Raw genomic sequence first — 22112 nt, 5'->3', positions numbered from 1 at the left:
AATCACTTTTTAAAATGCCTATACAGTATTCCCGATAAGATAATTGCATGTCTCTTTTTAAATTTGACCACATCGTATGAAGGAATAAAATCCATCACTTTACTTCATTGGAAATGAGGAGAATTTATAAAATGGTTTAGATTTTATTTCTTTGATCTAATAGTGTATACAGTGCCTCTTCATTTAAAATTAAATCCCACGAGAGATTCTATCAGAGAAAAAAAAAAAAAAAAAATGCCATGAGAGAAACAAACGCCGTCGTTTGAGCAAAGTATAAAATTGCAGTGACAGTAATCGAACTGACCGGTCCATCATCGTGAAGCCATTTTTCCATGGCTTCGTCATCTCTCTCTCCTCCGGGAGTTCCGATGGAGCTCCACGTCACCAACCGAGAGAAGCTTCTCAGTTGTCTTCGCCATGACCTCTCTCACTCCTCTCGTCCTCTCCACGGCTTCGTCTTCCTTCAGGTACTCACTATGAACGAGGTTTCGAAATTTTGAAATGCAATTTTCCTTCAAATTTTCTTATCGACCAAACGGTTTTCCAGGGAGGCGATGAACAAACGCGCCACGATACTGATCACATCGAACTCTTCAGGTACTCTCTCTCTCTCTCCCTCGTACACACACATTTATGTATACCTATACATTGAATCGTTTACTTTAGCGAACTTTTTTGAGTTGTTGTTAGGATTTGGTATCGGAGAGAATTATTGGCATTAATTTGATTTTTTTGCAAGTTGATGATCATTTTATTCGCTAATTGAGGGTTTAGTTTGATCTATGTAGGCAGGAGAGTTTCTTTGCTTACTTGTTTGGAGTCAGAGAACCTGGCTTCTATGGAGCTATTGTAAGTACATCACATCTATAACACATTATCTCTTGGTTCTGGTTTACGCGTAGCTTCGAAAATTTGGCTTCTAAAGAGTTATCTTCATTATCATTCTTGTTTAAGTACTGGATCATACAATGCTTAAAATCTTGGGTTGATTCAACTTTCCCCCCTTAACTATGATCCACTTGCAATGCTGTCTGAAACTTTAAAACAGACCAATGTTCACCACTTACCTATTTACAATTTTTCTTAAATTTATTGGAAATGTAAATGTCTTTTTTTGTCAGAAAAAAATGTCTAATAGAAATTTGAATTTTCTGTTAAATTTGATGGAAATTCAAATGATAGGGACAAATTGCTTATTACCAATAGTTAAGGGACAAGATTACTTAGTTCTGTAGTTTTGGGGAGACATTGAAACTTCGGGATAGTTAAGGGGGGAAAAGTACAATTTTCCTTAATTTTTTTTAATGGTTTGAAGGCTTTAAACAATTTTTTTGGTGTGCGTGCTCACATGCTTAACTGAAAAAATAGTGTATATGTATGGGTTTTTATATATGTCTATTGATGCTTTGCTTAATTTACTGTCATTTTTGCCCTGAAGGACATTGCGACTGGGAACTCAATCCTGTTCGCTCCTCGATTACCTTCAGATTATGCTGTTTGGATGGGAGAAATAAAGCCATTATCCCATTTTAAGGTGATTAATTGATTGATAGTTTGAAGTGTATGCCTTTGTGCATATTTTTGCTTGTGTTTTACCTAAGTACCTTCCTTTGCAGGAAAGGTACATGGTTAGCATGGTGTACTACACTGATGAGATCACAGGAGTTTTGCATGACCAATTCCAAGGATCTGGTAAACCTTTGTTGTTTCTGTTGCATGGGCTTAACACTGACAGCAATAACTATGCAAAACCAGCAGAGTTTGAGGTGCTTGTATCTTATATTTTTCTCTCTCATCACAAATGACTTCTTTATACCTTCAGAATAGTGTAATGAGAATCTGGTTTTTCTAGTTTCCTCACATTTTTTAAATATCTCTATACTGATAGCATTTCCATGGTTCTGATGTATATCTTCATATTATTATTCTTAGACTAGAATTACTATTGCAGATAAGTTTTACCTTTTCTTTCTTTCTCTCTGAATCTCTGTAGGGTGTGGATAAGTTTGAGAAGGATTTGAAAACCTTGCATCCAATTTTGACTGAATGCCGTGTTTTGAAGTCGGATAAGGAGCTTGCCCTCATCCAGTTTGCCAATGATATAAGCTCTGAAGCTCATGTTGAGGTAACCATTTCCAAAATGTCTTATTCACTAAACACATTTATATAAACAGTACTTACTTCATTTGACCACACACACATCATTCGATCTAAGTATAATTTTGCGTACATGACTCTAACGTAGTTGCTAAAGGGGTCAAATCAGTAACATGTCTATGCAAAGTAATAGGGAAATAGGTAGCTAGTAGATAATGTTTTCATATACAACAACAACTAAGCCTTACCCTATGTTTAGATGGAGGGAGATCAGGGGAGAGGAGAATGGAAGATAATAGAATGTATTAAATTTTTAGTATATTCCAGCCACCTTCCCCCTACTCTTCTCTCCTCTCCTCTCCCTCCATCTATCTCCCTTCCAAACATATCATTGGTCCCAAAATTTTGGGGTTGGTTATGTATTCTCAACAAATTAGTTAGGGTTGGCCATATGTATTCCTTTTTACTATCCATTCATAAGAAAGTGACTAAATTTTATGTTGGCCGTCAACCTACTGGTCCCTCTCTCCTTTCCGGCCTTTGGATTGGTTGTGAACAAAACGTATGACACTGAACACAGAAAATGGTGAACTTTTTTATTTGTACTAATGGCATGTCTAAGTTTTAATGAAAGTAGAACAGATCTAGTGGAGATGGGGTGGGGCCTGTAGCTCAGAGGATTAGAGCTTATATATATAAGAAAAAGGCTTGTCTGAATTTTCTACATTACTGTGGCATTTCTGATTAATAAAATATTAGTTGGCAACTTCATTATGTAAGTGCGGTTAGTTTGCTTCTGTTATGAAAGGTATTGGTATTGGGCACAAGTGTAACTTAAATGAGAGAAAGAGAAAATAGGGGTTGGGGGGCGAATCTCTAAGTGTTTTGAGAAATATTCATATTGTAAGTGTATTTTTGTGTGTATTGATATTCAAAAGAATCTTCTTGTTTTTAATAGGTATTTGGGATGTAGAGTACATGTATGCTGTTCATTTTTCTTGTAGAGTCATCCCTGGCTTGCTTGTAGTTATAAATAAAAAATTTTTATTTGCTATTTACATTCTGACCAGGTCATGAGAAAAACTAGAGTGGGAATGAAAGAGTATCAGTTGGAAAGCGTGTTTCTTCACCACACCTATATGTATGGTGGCTGTAGGCACTGTTCTTACACATGTATTTGCGCTACTGGTGAAAATAGGTGAGACCTTTGGCAGTTCTCGAGGTTTTTTGTTCTATGCATGCGGTGCCAAGTGCTCTTCCATGCATTACTGAAACTGTGATGCATGCTCATCCAGGAAGTAACTTATGATTATCGCAGAAAAAAATAAAATAAAAGTAAAACACAAACAGATGTAAATGTGTGTTTTATATTCAAATTTCCATAAAATGGACATACTTTGGGACTGGTTTTAACTAGGACATTTGTATATAGTTATGCACTTTTGTAGACTTTCTGGCAAACTCATGATTGAAAAGATTTTAACTGTTGTAAATGGAAAGGTAAATTATGAGTGTAAATGTATTGATATAGAATTTTACATCCATCACAGAAAGGTTTGCTAACTGGTGTATTGTTTCATAACACAGTTCTGTGCTGCACTATGGGCATGCAGCGGCTCCAAATGACAGGGTATGGTAAATTAGATATTCTTTTATACTTAATTCATTGCAGAGCCTTTTGTATTGTCTTTTTATTATTTTTATGTTTATTTTTAAATAAGAGAACCTTTGTATAGTCTTATTGCTTAAACTAGGCTTAATTGCACAATGACAGAGTTAGTTATACTTAGCAGTTTCATTATTCAATTTTTCTGATTGAATCTCCTTGACTTCAGAAGTATCTTATGAAGTTTTCAAATCCTTATAATCTCCTTTGTGCAGGCTTTGGAAGATGGAGATATGGCATTGCTTGATATGGGAGCTGAATACCATTTTTATGGTTCTGACATAACTTGTTCATTTCCTGTGAGTTTGGCCATTTTGCTAGTAAAATAATATTAGATACAATTTTTTACCTTTGGGCCTTGACTTTTTGATTCAGGCAGTTAATAAACTTTAGGTAGCTCGTCACTTAAGTCTTACCCAATTTTATTTGGTTTCTCTTTTCCACTTTACATGTAGGTCCTTCTTTGATGGCGTTCATAGATTGATTAGATCATCATCATTGTCATTGCAACCTTCATCCTTTGCTCTTAGAATACTTATGAAGTTATGATGATTAACTAGGTCATTTTATAATAATCATTATCACTACCATCATCATACATATTTCTAGTCTTTGACTTCTTCTGATTTTATAAGGAACCATAATGATCCATTATCAAACCCATAATGTCTTAGACATTGAGGGTTTTAAATCAGAGCTCTGATTTGATGGGAATTAATGGAGTAAAAGAGTATATTTGTGATGCCAAGGTTATCTAGATATTTCTGATGCAGATTTATCTTCACTCTCCAGTTGTAAGGAATTATAATTTTGTTAAATTTTCTGTGCAGGTGAATGGGAAGTTCACTAGTGATCAGTCACTCATATACAATGTAAGTGCTTACTCCTTAGAGCAGTATCAACCTGATCAATTGGACTTAATTTTCTTCTCCCTGGTGTGTGAGTTTGTAATGGTCTGAAGCTAGGTGATAGAATTCGTACGTGACAAACCTGCTCTTAAGTTGTCTGAGAATTGTGAGCACATTTACAGTAATCTGTGGATTGTAATGATACATGTAATATACTTAAACAACTGTTTATATATATATATAAAATTTTACCTAACCACTGTCTATCACTGCTGTACTAAATAGGTACCAAACAGAACTGCACACATATTATTTGGGTGTATTGCCTGTGGCATTTTGTTGTTCAGTGGTTCCTTTTCTAACTATCTTGTTTTGCAGGCTGTACTTGATGCACATGATGCTGTAATATCTACAATGAAACCTGGAGTAAACTGGGTGGATATGCACTTGTAAGACTTGATATTAAACTTTCTGTTAAAACAATTGTAATATGCATGTCTTGTATGTGTTTTATGGGAGGAAGGATAGGGTGTCCTCTTTGGGGAACTACATGGAAAAATTAGAGCATATATGAAAGCATTGAAATAGAATGGTTTTCATTTCATTTGTTTGAACATCGAAAAACCGTATGTTGAATTACAGAAATTGTAGAAGGCAAAAAAAGAGAAAGAAATCCTTGTGCATTCAAGCCTAAACCAAATGTGGTTCTCAAGAAACCTCAAAGACGTTTTTACTCAATGTGTCATATGGAAACTGAACATCATGTTCTAGAAGTGTTGGTAGACATGCATAATGTATTACTTGCATGCTATTCATAATTGCATTTTTGAAATGAAGGAATTTATTTGTTTTATCTAAAAGATTTTGTGGCATTTCAAGGTTAAGTAGATAATTCATTCAATCGAAAGAATGTAGTTATAATATTTCTGTGTCTTCCACTGATCCTTTTTAAATTTCCTATATCTTTTCTTCGGCATGACATCTTTATTCTCTCTTCTGCTCTCCCCCAACCCCTGCCTCCCTCCTCAAAATTGCAGATTAGCAGAGAAAATTATACTTGAGTCATTGAAGAAAGGATGCATCATTGTTGGGTAACATCTGTTTTGTCAATGTTACTTCCTCAATTACCTGCAATTTATTCCTTTTATTAGAAGGAAATCTTCTAATTTATGTTTAGTTATGTTCTAGCAATGTCGATGATATGATGGCTGAACGATTGGGTGCCGTTTTCATGCCTCATGGTCTTGGGCATTTCCTTGGTATTGATACACATGATCCTGGGGGCTACTTAAAGGTCTTAGTGAATAATAATTTTTATTATGCTCAATTTCTTTTTCTTGGTTTAATTTATATTTTTAGAGAGCTGCGCATATCACATATGTTTTGTATTACATTTTCCTTTATTGTCTTGAAAATTTGCATATTTTTTTTCAGGGGCTGGAGAGACGAAAAGAACCTGGATTGAGGTCTTTACGTACAGTTAGAGAGCTCCAAGAGGGGATGGTTAGTAATGGTTTTTCTCAGTCATTGAAATTATCCTTTCTTACTTCTTCTCTTTCGGTAACATAATTAAATCATATGTGTGGGTGATGTAGGACAAATTGGGGGAATTTGGCTGCGTGGTTGTGGTGGGGTTGGGGTTAGGGTTAGGATGATTTGTGGAAATAAGATTTAGAGTTGTTGAAGATAGGGTCTTGGAGTTATGACCAGAATCAAAAAGTGGTTTGATAAGTTATTTGATGGCTATTTAGTATAAGAAAGTATGTGGGTTTTAGGGCTTAAATAGGTAAAAGAAAGGACTTGATTTTGGGTTTTAAGGAAAAAGAAAAAGAGAAGAAGAGAGGGAGAACAGAAAACACAAAGGCCAACATGTCTCTATGCTCAAATCAATAATTTTATCAATCAACTCCATCTCCTTTGAATACATTGAGCACAAATATATATTAAAACTCTTTCTTGAACTAGTAGTATTAAGACTCCTAGTTTGACTAGTTACTAATAAACCAAACAACTTATAAAGACTAACTAGGATTCAAAGAAAATAAACCTAAGATACTTAGGATTCCTAGAAAATTCTAGACTCAACTAAGGTATCAAAAATATCCTTCATTCACAGGAGTTGCAGAAATTACAGATTTGCCTCTGACTACGAAATTGACCATAACTAATAAATTAAAATTCCAAATAAAAAATTGTTTATACCTAAAAGACTCATACCTAGACCTTTAAAGCAACACAAATTTTACTTTAATTGAACTTCAAAGGTGGACCCCATACAATAATTCTTGAATAGGAAAATTTGCAAAGTAATAGCAAATCCATCTTCCATAGTTGCATCATTGATGGGTGATTCTATCTTTGAAATATAAGACCCTAAAGCATGTGTGTTGCATATGATAATTGTGAAGTTGTATGATTTCCTTCTGATTTTATTTTATTTTTATCATGCTTCATTCAGACTTATTTTATATGTCAAATTCATAATTAGTTAAAATTGAAAGACCTAAATTGGGATAAGCAGCATCACTTTATCTTCTATTTGGTTAAGACGTTGTAACTTCTAACTTCTAACTCCTCAGGGCTAACTTATTCAAAGGGAACTGAAATATTTTACTTATACTGATATACATTATGTGCCAAACATGTTTGTCAGGGCTGTTCAATGGTATTATAATCACTGAATGTTTAAAGCACCTTTGTATATGCTTTGCCATGAGGATAGATATTCACTTGGGACCTGTAAACTCTATCGCTAAGACGTGGAAAATACACTGGAGGGTCTGGTCATGTTACATTATTTGGAGGGAGGGAGCTCATTTATGTTTAATTGCTCCGTTTGATTGAAATCTGTGATTTATTGATTAATTTATCTTTTGGTGGGGAAGGATTGATCCAATATTATTTATTAAAAAAAAAAAGAAAAAAAAAATTTGACGTTACAGTTATCTACCATCTCTTCCCAACTACTACATTTATGTTCTTGGCTTTTATCTGTAATATGTCCATATAATTTTATGGATCTTTGGCTTATATGCTTCAGAATATATCATAGAATAATCATTATTCCAATTTCTTTGGGGCTTTCAATGTAGGTGATAACAGTAGAGCCTGGATGCTACTTCATTGATGCTTTGTTGCTTCCAGCCATGGAAAGTTCAAATACTTCAAGATTCTTCAATCAAGAAGTAATTGGCAGATTTAAATGCTTTGGTGGGGTTCGAATTGAAAGTGATGTGGTACTCCATCTACCGAAGCTCTCTTTTAACTGGATCAAATAATTTGCTTTCTTTGACATTTGCATCTGCATAATAGGACTGGTTATGTTATTTTTTCAATCTCACCACATAAATCGCATATTAAATTTACCCAATTTAACTTTTAATACATTGGAAATGAAAATTCAGTAAATTTTCTTAAGCCAGTCAATATTTTGACTTATACAATAAACTGTTTTGGCTTATTTCTCATCATGTGCTCATTTTTCTTTCTTCATCAAGTATGCTTTTGAGTGAGCCATATGCAAGGCAGATTTATAAATGTTCCCATATTAATATTATTCTTGTGCCGTTTCTCTTTCTATGATAGCAATATACCACTTCATGCATTTGGCTTAATAGTTTCTTATTGCATTTTTTTTTTTTTTTTTTTTTTTGTTGACCTTTTTTATTTTTTATTTTTGCAGCATGTTACTGCCAGTGGTTGCAAGAACATGACAAAGTGTCCCCGGAAAATATGGGAGATCGAAGCAGTGATGGCAGGAGAACCATGGCCACTCGTTAAGACCCTATAGAGGATGGAGACTGCGTTTAAAAGTCACTGCCCTTGATAATTTGCTCAGGAATGTGCTCTTAACTTGTGACGTTGCTAAGGCAACCTATTACCTCGTGAAGTTTAGTTTGAAGTACTGCATTGTGTTTCTAATAATGGGCCGGATTGAAAAAGCTTTTGAACTCGGTTTCTTTTGATGGAAATATTTTTTCTGGGAAGTGATTGATTTTTTTGGAAAATGTCTTACTATAAAATTGCGCTCATTTTCCTGTGTTTAATTGTGAAAAATGAGCTAAAATTTATTTTTTATTGTTTGACATGCATGTAAAATAATTAGTAATTCTTATAATTTCAAATAAGTATATGAACATTTTTCTTTCGTAAAAACATATGTCCCAAATGGAAAATATTTTTTATTTATTTTGGGAAAAATTGATCCCAAATTTAGACTCTACATCAAAAAAATTAGTAGAAAAGCGACAAGTTTGAGTAAAACTCATTTGGGAAAAAAAAAAATTTAAGGGTTGGTGAAGAAGACAAGAACGATAAACAGTCGTTCTATGGAGTGAGAGTGAGGGGAGTTACCATTGTGGAGTCTTTTGTTGTATAGAGCTTATGACATTTCAGAAGATGTTTTATAAGTTTCACAAAATGTTTTATGCTTTAAATGGTTTTTTTTTTTGGTACCAAATGTTCAGTTTTTGAAAAAGATATTATTGAAAAATCTCTACCGAAGTTATTTTGTTATGTAACCGCCCCCAAAATAAAGCCTTTAAAAAGTCAAAAACATTTTTTGAAATGAAAATTTCCATTGAAACAAATGCAGCAATAGTCCCAGAACTTTACTCTCCAATTACTAGTTTAGTTTTCTATTCAATTGTTTTGTGTTTGTTTTTTTTTTTTCTTCTTGTGGCTCCATGCACTCTAGTAAGATGTGCTATTGCTGGATGGATTTGTTATACTATTTGATTGTCCAAGGGCAACTGAAGCAGGGTAGAAAGGTCCTAATGTGATAGTACACTGTTCTTTAGGTTTTGTATATTAGGTTTCTTAATTTGAATTCAATCATGCCAATTATTAGTTAAAGCATCACAATTATGTTGATAAAGTTAAGGTAGAATGCCTAAGAAACAGTAACTATGTTTTGCCTTATCCTATCTAGGCTTCTTATTCAAATGAATATGTTGGTATTAAGCTTACATTATTCTATTGGGAGTTTTGTGCAGTTGCTTATGAGAGTGTGAACTCAACGAGGGCCATTTGAATTGAATGCAAGAACTAGTTTCAAGTGCAGTCATACGGTTAAACATGCAAAGAGAAGTTAATGGACCTTCCACCCACGATCATTTTTATGCCCGTTGCTTTGACTCAGCTACAATGCCCTCACGAGACATTTCGGTTGAAAAATGATTTTAGATAGATGCAAAGCTTGAAATTGAACCAGGGTACCCACTGAGCTAGGTATTTCTGGCCAAATAAAGAATTGAACCATTTAGTTATTCTTTATTATTGGCCAAATAAAGAATAACTAAAAATTCAATAAGTATCTAACAACCATGAAGTTCTCGAAATAGTTGGTACGATAAGAGGTCTGGAATTTTTAAAGCGCTATAGGTCATTGAACAAAACAAGAAAACTGGAGCAAAGAACGTATTGTTAGAGTGGAAAACACACATTTGGGATCAAAGTGGAACTTCTGCTTTGTTTGCCAGCTAGCTGTGAAGAACAACTTTAATTGTAATAGAATAGCTAGTTGAGTCTCAGTGGCAGCTTCAGGATTATTTTCTATGGGTTCAATAAGAAACATAAATTATACAAATTTTTTTTTAAAAAAAGATAAATTAAATATATCAACATTACCAAAAAAAAAAAAAAAAAAAATCTTAATACATAAAGTTTTACAATTGTCTTATACGATATTTCATATTTTGAAATTGTTGCATGATATCTTCATTATTAATCTTATTAGCTACACTTGTTTCAATGTACATAGTCAAGCAATCATTCATCCGCTAATTTCCCATTTGATTGATTTATTTAAAATTTGTTAAGATCTAAATGAGCTTTTTCTAAAGTTTAAGATTAGCAAATTCTAGTTTTTTTTTTTTGGGCTGATTAAAATTTTTTCCTAAATTTTAGATCAATTTGGTTTGTTATTGAGATTTTTCTGTGTTTAAAAAGGTCAAGATATTGTTAAGAATTAAGATAATCATATTTAAGTTTATTTCAGTTGGGCTTAAGGTTAGGGTATTCAAATTTTTATTTTAAGTGTCAAAACAGGAAAAATAAGATAAAAAATATTATAATAATTTTTTTGGTCCAATTTAGGAGGTTCATTTGAACCCCCTGGGCTCCAAGTGGAGCCGCCCCTGTTGAGTCTTGAGTCTTGAGTTGCTGTCTTCTATTCTATTATCCAAATCACAATTCTAAAGTTCATAATGGAAAGTTAAGAAGTATGAACACAGACTAATATGGATACTGTGACATGACAATTCTTGAAAAATTATAACACAACATAGTGGGATATGTGACTATTAATTAACTAATATCTTTAGGTATATTTAATTTATTTGTAGGCATATTTTATGTTTTCAAAATAAACAACTGTCAAATTATATCTAATATCAAAGGAATATATTTTAGATAAAAAAATAATTTTATCTCCAACACAATGAGGAGAAAAATTCAACCTGATGTTGAAATTATCCACGCTATCATGCAGGATGTGAGATATACACTGATTTTGTGAAGAAATATAATGAATTCTATTCAAAATAGGGCCTTGAACATTCGTTTTATTGAATTTGATAGCTATTGGGGTTTTTGGTTTGATGTAGGTTTGCAGCTCTGCTGCTTGTTTGTATTGTCTGTGTTATCATTCTGTTTGGTGAATAAAATTGCTCATTCATTAAAATTTAAAAAAAAAAAAAAAAAAATTATGCTGCTGCCTAATGGGCTTAAAAAAAATTAAAATCTTAGGGGTCATGGCACCCTTGAACTACCCGTAGTTCTGTTCCTAATTAGCTAAATAAAACAATGAATGGTATTATACACATTTTATTCCACACAACCTCGACAATTTTAGTGCAAAATGTGGGTATGCAGTTGTGCGTGTAAGAGTCATTTTCCATAAAATTACATCATGAAGTCTGTCATGCATTTGATGTAGAAATTGTTTTATGTGTCCTCTTACACACTAATATAGGAAAATAAATAAAAATTAGTAGAAATACTGTTCAATGTATTTTGAACCCCAACTACCCTAACCAAATGAAACCAAATCTTTAATCCAATATAGGACAAATAATTTATTGAGGGCAATTTCAGCTTTTGCCAAGTACACACGTAATTCTGTATATATATTTTTGAGAAACAATTCTGTATATATATGAATACATAAAAGCGCACACACATTGATATTGGAATTTGGAAGTCTAAAATCATGTGATGTCCAAAACTTGCACCACAGCTGCACAGCATCAGTCCGTAAGCAGAATAAAAGCATGTAATATCGAAGGCCCAAGAGGGGACAAGGTTAAACAATAGCCATTAGTTTGCAAAATTAAAATCAATCCATAAGAAATAGTTAGAAACATATAACCAATCCAACAAAAATTCCCAAACCTTTTTTAGTAAAATTGTAATAGCCTCTAGCTGTGAAACATCTTCTGCAATCTTGTAGTATGCAGTACTATTGTCACATACAACCAATCCTTCAGGTTGGTCATCAATAGGAAATATGAATGTCTCCAAGAACGGTTTAACATCAAAGAGCCAGAGACTCCCCAAAAACCAACAATGAATCCAAGCCCTGTACCAATATAAAGACATCTCCAGAATTCATCTCCATCTTCTTGATAGTTTTCACTGCGATTAGTGTTGGATGTTACATCTTCTGGGCACTTTTCTATAAGTAAAGGTCCACAAAGTCCAAGATTACCAATGAATCTGTCAGAATCGAATGACTGGAGTTGAGTGCTTGTTGGAATTCTTCCTGAAAATTCATTGTAGGACAAGTTTAGGTAGCCCAAGTAATGTAAAGCAACCATGCTAGCAGGTAATGAACCAAATAACCGATTTCTTGACAAATCCAAAGATTCCAATTGCTCCAATTGACCAATGTTTTGTGGAATCATTCCAGTCAACATGTTTCCTGATAGATTTAATGCTTTTAATTCTATGAGGCTGCATATCTCATCTGGAATTTTTCCGGTCAATTTGTTGTTTGCAAGATCAATGCTCCTCATTTCTCCGAAATTCTTTCCGTACTCATACACATTCCCTTTCCAACCAACAATTACATTGACACTATCGACACTACTGACAGCGCCTAAGATCCCAGAACGATTCATGCGACCTTCTGGACCGAAAATTTCATATACAGTGCCATTCCAAAAGAAGTTGTCGCTAAAATCTGAAACTTTGTGTGCCATGGCAGTCAAATTATTGAGGCACTGCGGAATGGTTCCAGAAATATTATTTTGAGACAAGTCTAAATGTTTAATATGGACTAGCAAACAAATTTGAAATTGCATACTTCCATGAAATTTATTGGATCTGAGGCTAAGAATGATCAGTGAGGATATTTTTTCCCCTATCCAAGTTGGTATCTTCCCAGATAATTTATTATTTTCCAAGCACAAAAATCTTAACATAGTGCAATTTTGCAAGGACCAAGGCAATTCTCCGACAAGTTATTATAGCTTAAGTCTAATTCTATAAGTTGTGTTAAAGAACCCATAGAGTGTGGAATTTTCCCAGACAACTTATTGTGAGCCAAATTCAGAACTTCTAGTCCTTGCCAATGCATGAAACAATCGGGTATCTCTTCAAATAGATGGTTGTTTGAGAGGTCAAGGAATCTTAAATTACCACCAGAAATCGAGCATACAAAGGAATTTAACCTTGAAAACATATTTTTGGAGAGATTTATTGAGGTCAAATTCGGAGGAAACACTGGTAATGGGCCTTCAAATCTGTTTGAACTGAAATCTATCGTGTCAAGGTTTGAAACTTTAGTGGATATATTTGGCAACCTTCCCTTGATTTGGTTATGAGACAAATTTAAATAGCGTAACTCACTAAGCATGTCCCAGAACGAAGTGGGGATGGTATTTGAAATTCTACTACTGGAGATATCGAGGAAGTGAAGGTTTCTTTGAGTTTTTATCCAATTTGGAAAATCAGGACCCAACTTGCAAGATCTCAGAAATAGATCGTGCAATTGGAAAGGGGGAACCCAATCAAAGCTGAAATTAAAAGAAAAATTATTATGAGATAAGTCTAAATACCACAATTTGGGGAAATTTGATAATAGGACTTCAGAAATGAAACCTTCCAACATATTGCAGCGTACAGTCAAAACCTTTAGCTTATGTAGGCTTTCAATACTTTTGGCCAAATTTCCATTTAATTTATTGTTAGCAAGAGTTAACCATGTTAATGACGGAAATATTGCAAAATTTGGCACTGACCCCTCAATTTGATTGCTATCTAAATATAAGTCCTCCAATGAATCTTTTAGGCATCCCTTCAAGTTTTTGAAGAACTCAAGAACCTGTCCATTTAGATGGTTCTCGTACAAACCCAAAGTTTTTAAAGTACATATATCCTCAAACGATTTTGGAATGCCGCCTTCAAGTTGATTATCGTCGAGAAAGAGTTCCTCAAGAGAATTCATGCTGCCAAAAGCATTCGGAATTGAGCCATTTAATTGATTAGAAGAGAGATAAAGATAAGCAAGCTTGGTACTAGAGTTGAACAACCAGGGGAATATCGAGGAAGTCATGTGAGGGTTGAAAGAGAGATCAAGGTGGGTAAGAGATTTAGAGGAATTAACATGCAAAAGAGAAGAGGGAGTGATAAGAGGTAGATCACAATCCCTCAACGACAGCCCTGATAGCTTTGGTAGACCAGCAACAACTTTCAGCCAATTATTGGCTACACTGAGATTCACGGAATCTAGGCCGAGGTATTCTATTGAAACAAGAGGAGAAAGCCAGTCAAGATTTTCAGCAATTTTCAAATAATTCCCACCGAGGCCAAGAGATTGCAAACGGGAAAGGTTACCAAGCTGAGATGGAATTTGGCCACGGAGATTAACGTCAGTGAGATATAGGTACTTTAAGTTACTGAGTAAAGTGATAAACTTTGGGAATTGGCTTTGATTAAAATCATTGTAACTCAGGTCCAAATAACTCAAATGATGCAACTCAATTAGTGAAGGACTGATCTTACCTCGCAAAGTTGGCTTATCCACCGAAGCCCCAAGGTCAAGTTGGAGTATATGGCCTGTTTGGTTGCTGCACAGAACTCCTTCCCAGTTGCAGCAATTTTTCTTTGCATATTCAGTCCCCCATGAAGAGAGCCTATTGTTGTCATCAATAAGACATTTTTTGAACTCAAGGAGTGCTTGTCTCTCCCTCTCTATGCACCACATATTACCGTCTCCAACCCCTGAAATGACTCCAAGAGTTGGTTTCAAGTGCAGTAAAAGCGTAAAAATTGCGCAGAGAAGTTTCAGGGACCTTCCACCCATGATAAAAGTCATGGCCAATGATACAAACAATTATAAGTAAAGATCAAGATGCACCGCTAAAGCAATCGGTATTTCAAGTTTGAGTTTGCTTTTTGTGCTCTCACCATCCCTTAGCATCAGCTATTTATAAACATAATTGCATGCACGAAAAAAAGATTCATACCCAAACCCACTAGGAATTATTGTATACTCTGAAATATCATAAATACTTACTTTCCTTTCTTATATAAATTGTAGGTCCTACCATAAATTTAATTAATAAGATTTATAATAATGTGAAAAGGAGAGGTATGCAATTATGGTGCTCTGGCCGAAGTATTCTATAATTACCCCAACCCATTTCCAGCAGTTTGCCAATTGTGCAAAACATCAATTGCTAATGTAAAAACATCATCAATTTTAAACTAGGGGATTCTCTTGTTTTCCAAATTCCCTAAACTAGGGATATTGGCTAGGATGTTTCAAACTATGCCCAAATTAGTAGGGGTGGCAAAATCAACTCAAACTCATTTGCCCACTTAAACCCACCTACCTAAATGAGACCCAAACCCGCCCAATTATTAATTGGGTTGAATGGGTATTAACCCAATTAAACCCAATTAGACCCAATTATAATCCAACTATCATTTCTACAAATCATCTAACTCTAAAATGCCCCAAAACCACTAAAATTACTAAAATATCCCCTCAACCTAAAAAATGACCAAAATAACACCTAAACCTGAAAAAGACCAAAATACCCCTAAAATCTAAAAAAAGACAAAAAATAGCCCTTAAACCTAAAAAATGACCAAAATACCCCCAAAAACCTAAAAATGACCAAAATACCCCCAAAATCTACAAAATAACCAAAATACCCCCGAAACCCAGAAAATGACCAAAATGCCCCCGAAAACCTAAAAATTACCAAAATACCCTCAAAACCTAAAAATTACCTTCAAAATACAAAAAAGGACCAAAGTACCCCCCAAAACCTACAAAATGACCAAAATACCTCCCAAAACCCAAAAAAATGACCAAAATACCCCCCAAAACCTAAAAATTACCAAAAATACCCCCAAAAACCTAAAAATGACCAAAATACCCCTAAGACCTAAAAATTACCAAAATACCCCCAAAATCCAAAAAATGACCAAAATACCCTTGAAACCCCAAAAATGACCAAAATACACCCGACACCCAAAAAATTACCAAAATACCCCCGAAACCTAAAAATGACCAAAATATCCCCGAAACCTAAAAATTACCAAAACCCCTCTGAAACCTAAAAAATGGGCAAAATAACCCCAAAGCCTAAAAAATTACCAAAATAACCCCAAAACCTAAAAAATGATCAAAATACCCCTAAAACCCAAAAAATGAAAAAAATACCCTCGAAACCTAAAAAATAGCCAAAATAACCCCGAAGCCTAAAAATTGATCAAAATAATCTAGAAACCTAAAAATGACCAAAATACCCCCCCTAAAACTATAAAATGACCAAAATACCCCTTCAACCTAAAAAATTACCAAAATACCCATGAAACCTAAAAAATTACCAAAATACCCTCAAACCTATAAAGTGATGAAAATACCCCTAAACCTTTGAAATGACCTAAATAAACCCAAAACCTCTAAAATGGCCACAAACAACTTGAAACCTCTAAAATTACTAAAAATACCTTGAAACCCCTAAAACGACTAAAATACCTCTAAACCTATAAAACGGCCAAAATACCCCTCAAAATATCTAAAATGACCAACATACCACTAATCCTATAAGATGAAAAAAAAAAATACACTTGAAGCCTCTAAAATTACCAAAATAGGGGTTTGGGGTATTTTGGATGTTTTGAGGGTATTTTCGTTTAATTAAAGGTTCTAAGAGTATTTCAGTCATTTTGTAGGTTTTGAGGGAATGTCACTAATTTTTTAGGTTTTAGGGGTGTTTCGTTAACTTTTAGATTTTGGGGCTATTTTTTGTAATTTTCTAGGTTTTGGAGGTCGTTTAATAACTTTTTAGGTTTTGGGGATATTTCAATCATTCTTTAGGTTTCCGAGTTATCTTAGTCATTTTTAGGTTTAGTGGGTATTTTGGTCATTTTTTATGTTTAGGGAGTATTTTGGTCATTTTTTAGTTTTAGGAGGGATTTGGGTAATTTTTTTAGGTTTAGGGTGTATTTTTATCGACTTGTAGGTTTAAGGGGAATTTTTGTCATTTTATAGGTTTTGGGGTATTTTGGTCATTTTCTAAGTTCCAAGGATATTTTGGTCATTTTAAGGTTTAGGGGTTATTTTTGTCATATTTTGGTCTCAGAGGTACTTTAGTCATTTTTTAGGTTTTAGGGGGTATTTTGGTCATTTTTTAGGTTTAAGGGGTATTTTGGTCTTTTTTTTAGGTTTTAGGAGTATTTTGGTTATTTTTAGGTTTAGGTGTTATTTTGGTCATTTTTTAGGTTTCGGGGTTATTTTGGTCATTTTTAAGGTTTTGGGGGTATTTTGGTCATTTTTAGGTTTCGGCATTATTTTGGTTAATTTTTAGGTTTCGAGATTATTTTGGTAATTTTTTAGGTTTAGGGGGGTATTTTGGACATTTTTTGGGTTTTGGGGGGTATTTTGGTCATTTTTAGGTTTCAAGAGTATTTTGGTTATTTTTTGGGTTTCAGGGGTATTTTGGTCATTTTTTATGTTTCGGGGGGTATTTTGGTAATTTTTTGGTTTCGGGTATAATTTAGTCATTTTATGGGTTTTGGGGGTATTTTGGTAATTTTTAGGTTTCAAAGGTATTTTCGTCTTTTTTTGGATTCTTGGGAGTATTTGGTCATTTTGTAGGTTTTGTGATTATTTTGGTAATGTTTAGGTTTTGGAGGTATTTTAGTCATTTTTTAGGTTTTAGGGGTATTTTTGTCATTTTATGGGTTTTTTTGGAGGGGTATTTTGGTCATTTTAAGGTTTTGGGGGTATTTTGGTCATTTTTTGGGTTTTGGGTGTATTTTGGTCATTTTTTTTTGTTTTGGGGGTATTATGATAATTTTTAGGTTTCGAGCATATGTTGGTCATTTTTTGGGTTTCGAGGGTATTTTGGTAATTTTTTGGGTTTCGAGAGTATTTTGGACAATTTTTTGGGTTTCAGGGAAATTTTGGTAATTTTTTGGGTTTCAGGGGTATTTTGGTCATTTTATAGGTTTCAGAGTGTTTTGATCATTTTTTTTATGTTTCGGGGGTATTTTGGTAATTTTTAGGTTTCGGGGGTATTTTGGTCTTTTTTTGGGTTTCAGGGGTATTTTGGTAATTTTTTGGATTTCTGGAGTATTTTGGTCATTTTTTGAGTTTTAGGGGAATTTTGGTAATTTTTTGGGTTTCGGGGGTATTTTGGTAATTTTTAAGGTTTCAGGAGTATTTTGGTCATTTTTTATGTTTCAAGGATATTTTGGTAATTTTTAGGTTTCGAGGATATTTTAGTAATTTTTTGGGTTTCAGGGGTATTTTGGTCCTTTTTTTGGGTTTTGGGGGGGTATTTTGGTCTTTTTTGGGTTTCTAGGGTATTTTGGTCATTTTTTAGGTTTCGGGTGTATATTGGTCATTTTTTAGGTTTTGGAGGTATTTTGGTAATTTTAAATTTGGGGGCATTTTGGTCATTTTTGAAAATTTTAGAGTACTTTTATCATTTTCACTTAAGTGGCATTTTGGTAATTTTGATAATTGGGTAATTGGGTGGGTTGGGATTTACCCATAATAATTGGGTTGGGTTAGATTTGGATTAGAAGCAATTAGTTAAATGGGTTTTTGATAGGTAAATTGATTTTATATATTCAACCCAATTATGCCCACCCCAAACCCACCCGAACCCATCCATTTGCCACCCATACAAATTAGGGGCATTAGCTCAATGGTTCTCAAAGCGTATGTCCATACTAGGGGCATTGTCCAAATGATAGTGTCTCCATTTACGTTGATTTAAAAAAAAAAAAAAAAAAAAATTTCACCTAACAAGCCAGGGGTATTCGCCCAAATGATCGTCTTTGATTAACATTGTTCCTAAAAATCACTTCCCTAACAAAGAAATTGCAATAAAAGAAAAGGATGTTATTGTTCCTACCCATGGAAATGGGAAATGATTATTTTTATCTCCTCTACCATTTTGCTTCTTGATTAACCCAGATATCTCTGTATAATGTTTATCAACACCCCATCCCCACCAAACATAAAAGAATAATTTCAGAATGACTTCACAATCTTTGTAATCTACGCACATTTAGCTTTTAAACAACCAATCATCTCTATTCTCAAAATTAATCCTTCCACAGGTTCAAGCAAAATTTCTACAAATAACACATTTGTATTGAAGTACAACCAAAATCCAATGACAGGCTGCTTAGGCCTATCGCTGAAACTTGTTCATAACAATGAAACAGCCCTAAGTTAAAACAGAATACTTCATCCCACCTTTGAACAATCAACAAGAAATCACAGACCCATGATCCTGGCAATTTGATTGCTAGGCATCGTCCAAATATGATGACTTCCCCCCCATAGCTCATCAAACAGACACGCTGGTTGTTTTGGCTGGAGTCTTAACTGGGGGCGCTTCCTTGAAGCCTAACATCTTATTTAATGCCCCAATATAGGCCCTGACACTAGAAACAACGATATCTGATGATGCCGGAAATAATACCACCAGTGAGTCACACGTTCCTCGTACGATCGCCAATGACACCTGCACAACAAAGGGGAATAACCTAGCAAAGAGTACCGGTGTGGTACCGGCCAAACACCCTCCGAAGGTCAAGTTAGAACTATTCTCACTGCTCTAGAGTGCTAGAGAGGGTAAATTATGCGTACCTTGGTTTGTGAGGGTGCTTGGGTTTTTATAGTAGTAGATGGTTGACCTCTTTTCCTTGGAGTAGAAGTCTTTTCCTTATAGGAGTCTTCTTGGGCGTATTTTACGGGATTCTTTCCATATAGGAGTCCTTAGGTTCCTTGAAACGTGGGGAGCAAGTTATTTTACTTATATACGTAAACGTGCAGATCAATCAATCCGTAGACTGACGCCGTCAGTTTAAGTTTACTCCCGTCTGTTCAATTTTACTCCCGTCAGCTTCAGGATGCCCAGTTTCATGTGGAGTTCTCTTCCTTCATGCCTTCGTCAGCCTTGAAGAAATGCCAACGGTAAAATCATCTCGTCACCCTTGTCAAGCTTGGCCCGTCATTCTTGTCTAACTAATTTTATCCTCATCACTTGCCCCATACTCCATACCTCCGTCAGACTTTATACTGACGGGTTATGGAGTTTGTTTTATAGGGATATCGTTCGCGTGGATCTTGTGCATTTAATGTCTTGGACAGGTGGCTTGCTCCTATTGGCTCTGCTTTTGACGAGACGTCGCCTCGTCTTCCGCGCCATTTTTTCCATATATAAACAGCACCTCCCCTCATTTTTCACTATTTCATCCTTGTTGATCTTGTGGAGAGAAAGACCGTTGCCCTCCTTTTGTCAGCTTCACTTCCGTCGGCTTATCTGTCGCTATCTTTTAGAGTCGTCCAGAAGGCCTCCATACCAGTAAGTTTTCATCTTCTCTCCCCTTCCTTCTTCTTTTCCCTTTTTTATTTTTGCCTCATTAGTATGGTCGTCAGCCTAGGTACTTAGCTTAAACCCGTCACTTGTAGGTAGTCAGATGTCAAGTAACGCGTCTTGTGAGGAGTCGTCAGTCCGCGAAGGAGCGGGCTACGACGAAACCTTTGGTTCTGGAGATGAGTCAGACTTCTCCCTTCCGTCAGAGAGAGGGTCGTCAGCCTAATCTCCTGACGACGATGAGAGTTTTGCCAAGGGAGATGAGGATGAGGGAAGAGGGGATGGAAACGACGGGGATGGAATGGATGTTGACGAAGAGGATAGTGACGGGGATGAGAGATCCAGTGAAGGAACCTTGGAAGGTCTCGGAGATAGCCGTCCTTTCATCCTTCCTGAGGATTGGGCCGTCAACAAATTTTCGCCTGGGATGAATGGTAAAGTTTTTAGGGAGTTACGGGTTCGTTATCAAATCCCAGACCACATCCCCCTCCGTCTCCCTACAGAGGATGAGAGGTGTTACTCCGGGAAGACAGCTGACGTTGGCATGTATGATGCCATGTTTGCTGCGGGTCTGAGGTTACCGTTGACGGCTCTACACCACCAACTTGCTGACTTCCTTGGAATATCCGTCACCCAGATTGCCCCAAATGCCTGGAGGACTTTTATAGGAGCTGAAATCCTTTGGGGCAGTCTTAGTGGAGGACACCGTCAGCTCACGTTAGGAGAATTCTTTTATTGTTATAGGTCTCACCACATCGCCTCGTCTAAGGGGACGTATCACTTTAATGCCCGGGAGAAAGGGCTACGGCTAGTGTCAAATATGCCAGACTCAAATAGGAACTGGAAGAGTCGGTATTTTTTTGTTGAGGGGATGGATTGGGTTTGCCATCAGAAGGAGTGGGCGACGATGCCCATGGTTACTTTGACAACACCTGGGCCTTCGTCAGGGATTCAGGTTAATCCCGTCAACTATGAAGTTCGTGTGTTTTTTGAGGCGACGCTAACAACACTTTTTATTTCTTTCAGCTTATACCCGTCCGCACATAACTGACGAGCAGGAGGAGTTCATCCAACGGATTCTGGAAATTCCTTTGGAAGAACGTAAGTGCAGGGATTTGATCACCCTTGACACCCTTCACTTATACTGTGGGGGTCCAGATCCGTCAGTGGAAGCTCGGAGGTTGGAAGAGTTTGCACGCCGACGTGAGTAAGCTTTTATTTATCCCGTCAGTTTTATTCCTCCGTTACCTGCCCCAACGGTGTTCTTTGTGTTGTAGACATGGACTCTGCGAAGCAAAGGATAAGGGCTGCCGCAGCCCGTCAGAAGGAGGAGAGAAAAAATAAGGAGGCAGTAGGGGAGGCCTCGTCAACTCCAAAGGTCATCACTAAGATGACGAAGAGGAAGCCTGACGGTGATGACAGCCGTCCCTCAAAGAAAGTTGCCGTCACTCCTAGGGACGAACCACTGAAGGAGAAGTCCCTTCCTAAGCCTAGTCATGGCGCGGGCAAGGGGGTGATGACCTCTACTGGTCCCGTCAACGAGGGCCCCTGCCGTCTCCTGACTCACAAGGATTATCCCGTCGGGGAGGTTGGATCCCTGATAAAACCGACGGATATTGAACCTTGTGACCAGGTGGGGACGGA

General features: G+C 35.7%; 2 protein-coding genes across 2 annotated transcripts; one reads left to right on the top strand and one right to left on the bottom strand.

Annotated features, from left to right (window-relative positions):
- Positions 1-234: 234 nt before the first annotated feature.
- LOC115976152 (xaa-Pro dipeptidase) lies at positions 235-8618 on the top strand. Its single transcript, XM_031097287.1, has 16 exons — positions 235-467; positions 548-597; positions 789-849; positions 1439-1534; positions 1617-1766; positions 1994-2125; positions 3168-3295; positions 3685-3727; positions 3979-4062; positions 4594-4635; positions 4990-5060; positions 5649-5702; positions 5800-5905; positions 6046-6114; positions 7704-7847; positions 8294-8618. The coding sequence occupies exons 1-16, from the start codon at positions 333-335 to the stop codon at positions 8399-8401; spliced, it is 1473 nt and encodes a 490-aa protein (XP_030953147.1). The 5' UTR covers positions 235-332; the 3' UTR covers positions 8402-8618.
- A 3154-nt stretch (positions 8619-11772) lies between these two features.
- Positions 11773-14717, bottom strand: LOC115976151 (receptor-like protein EIX2). Its single transcript, XM_031097286.1, has 2 exons — positions 14617-14717; positions 11773-12833 (listed from the first exon to the last, which is right to left on the bottom strand). Exon 2 carries the CDS (start codon positions 12810-12812, stop codon positions 12030-12032), a length of 783 nt encoding a protein of 260 aa, XP_030953146.1. The 5' UTR covers positions 12813-12833; positions 14617-14717; the 3' UTR covers positions 11773-12029.
- Between the last annotated feature and the right edge of the window lie 7395 nt (positions 14718-22112).

This window comes from Quercus lobata, chromosome 2, assembly GCF_001633185.2.
Source record: "Quercus lobata isolate SW786 chromosome 2, ValleyOak3.0 Primary Assembly, whole genome shotgun sequence".
In the NCBI taxonomy this organism is placed as follows: domain Eukaryota; kingdom Viridiplantae; phylum Streptophyta; class Magnoliopsida; order Fagales; family Fagaceae; genus Quercus; species Quercus lobata.
This window is presented reverse-complemented; position numbering and strand designations above follow the sequence as displayed.

Bases quoted from the DNA above. Each gene is read 5' to 3' on its own strand.
- LOC115976152 (XM_031097287.1), top strand. From the start codon at position 333: ATGGCTTCGTCATCTCTCTCTCCTCCGGGAGTTCCGATGGAGCTCCAC. The intron at 5,061-5,648 runs GTAAGACTTGAT...TCAAAATTGCAG, and splicing joins AACTGGGTGGATATGCACTT to ATTAGCAGAGAAAATTATAC. The intron at 5,906-6,045 runs GTCTTAGTGAAT...ATTTTTTTTCAG, and splicing joins ATCCTGGGGGCTACTTAAAG to GGGCTGGAGAGACGAAAAGA.
- LOC115976151 (XM_031097286.1), bottom strand. From the start codon at position 12,812: ATGGCACACAAAGTTTCAGATTTTAGCGACAACTTCTTTTGGAATGGC.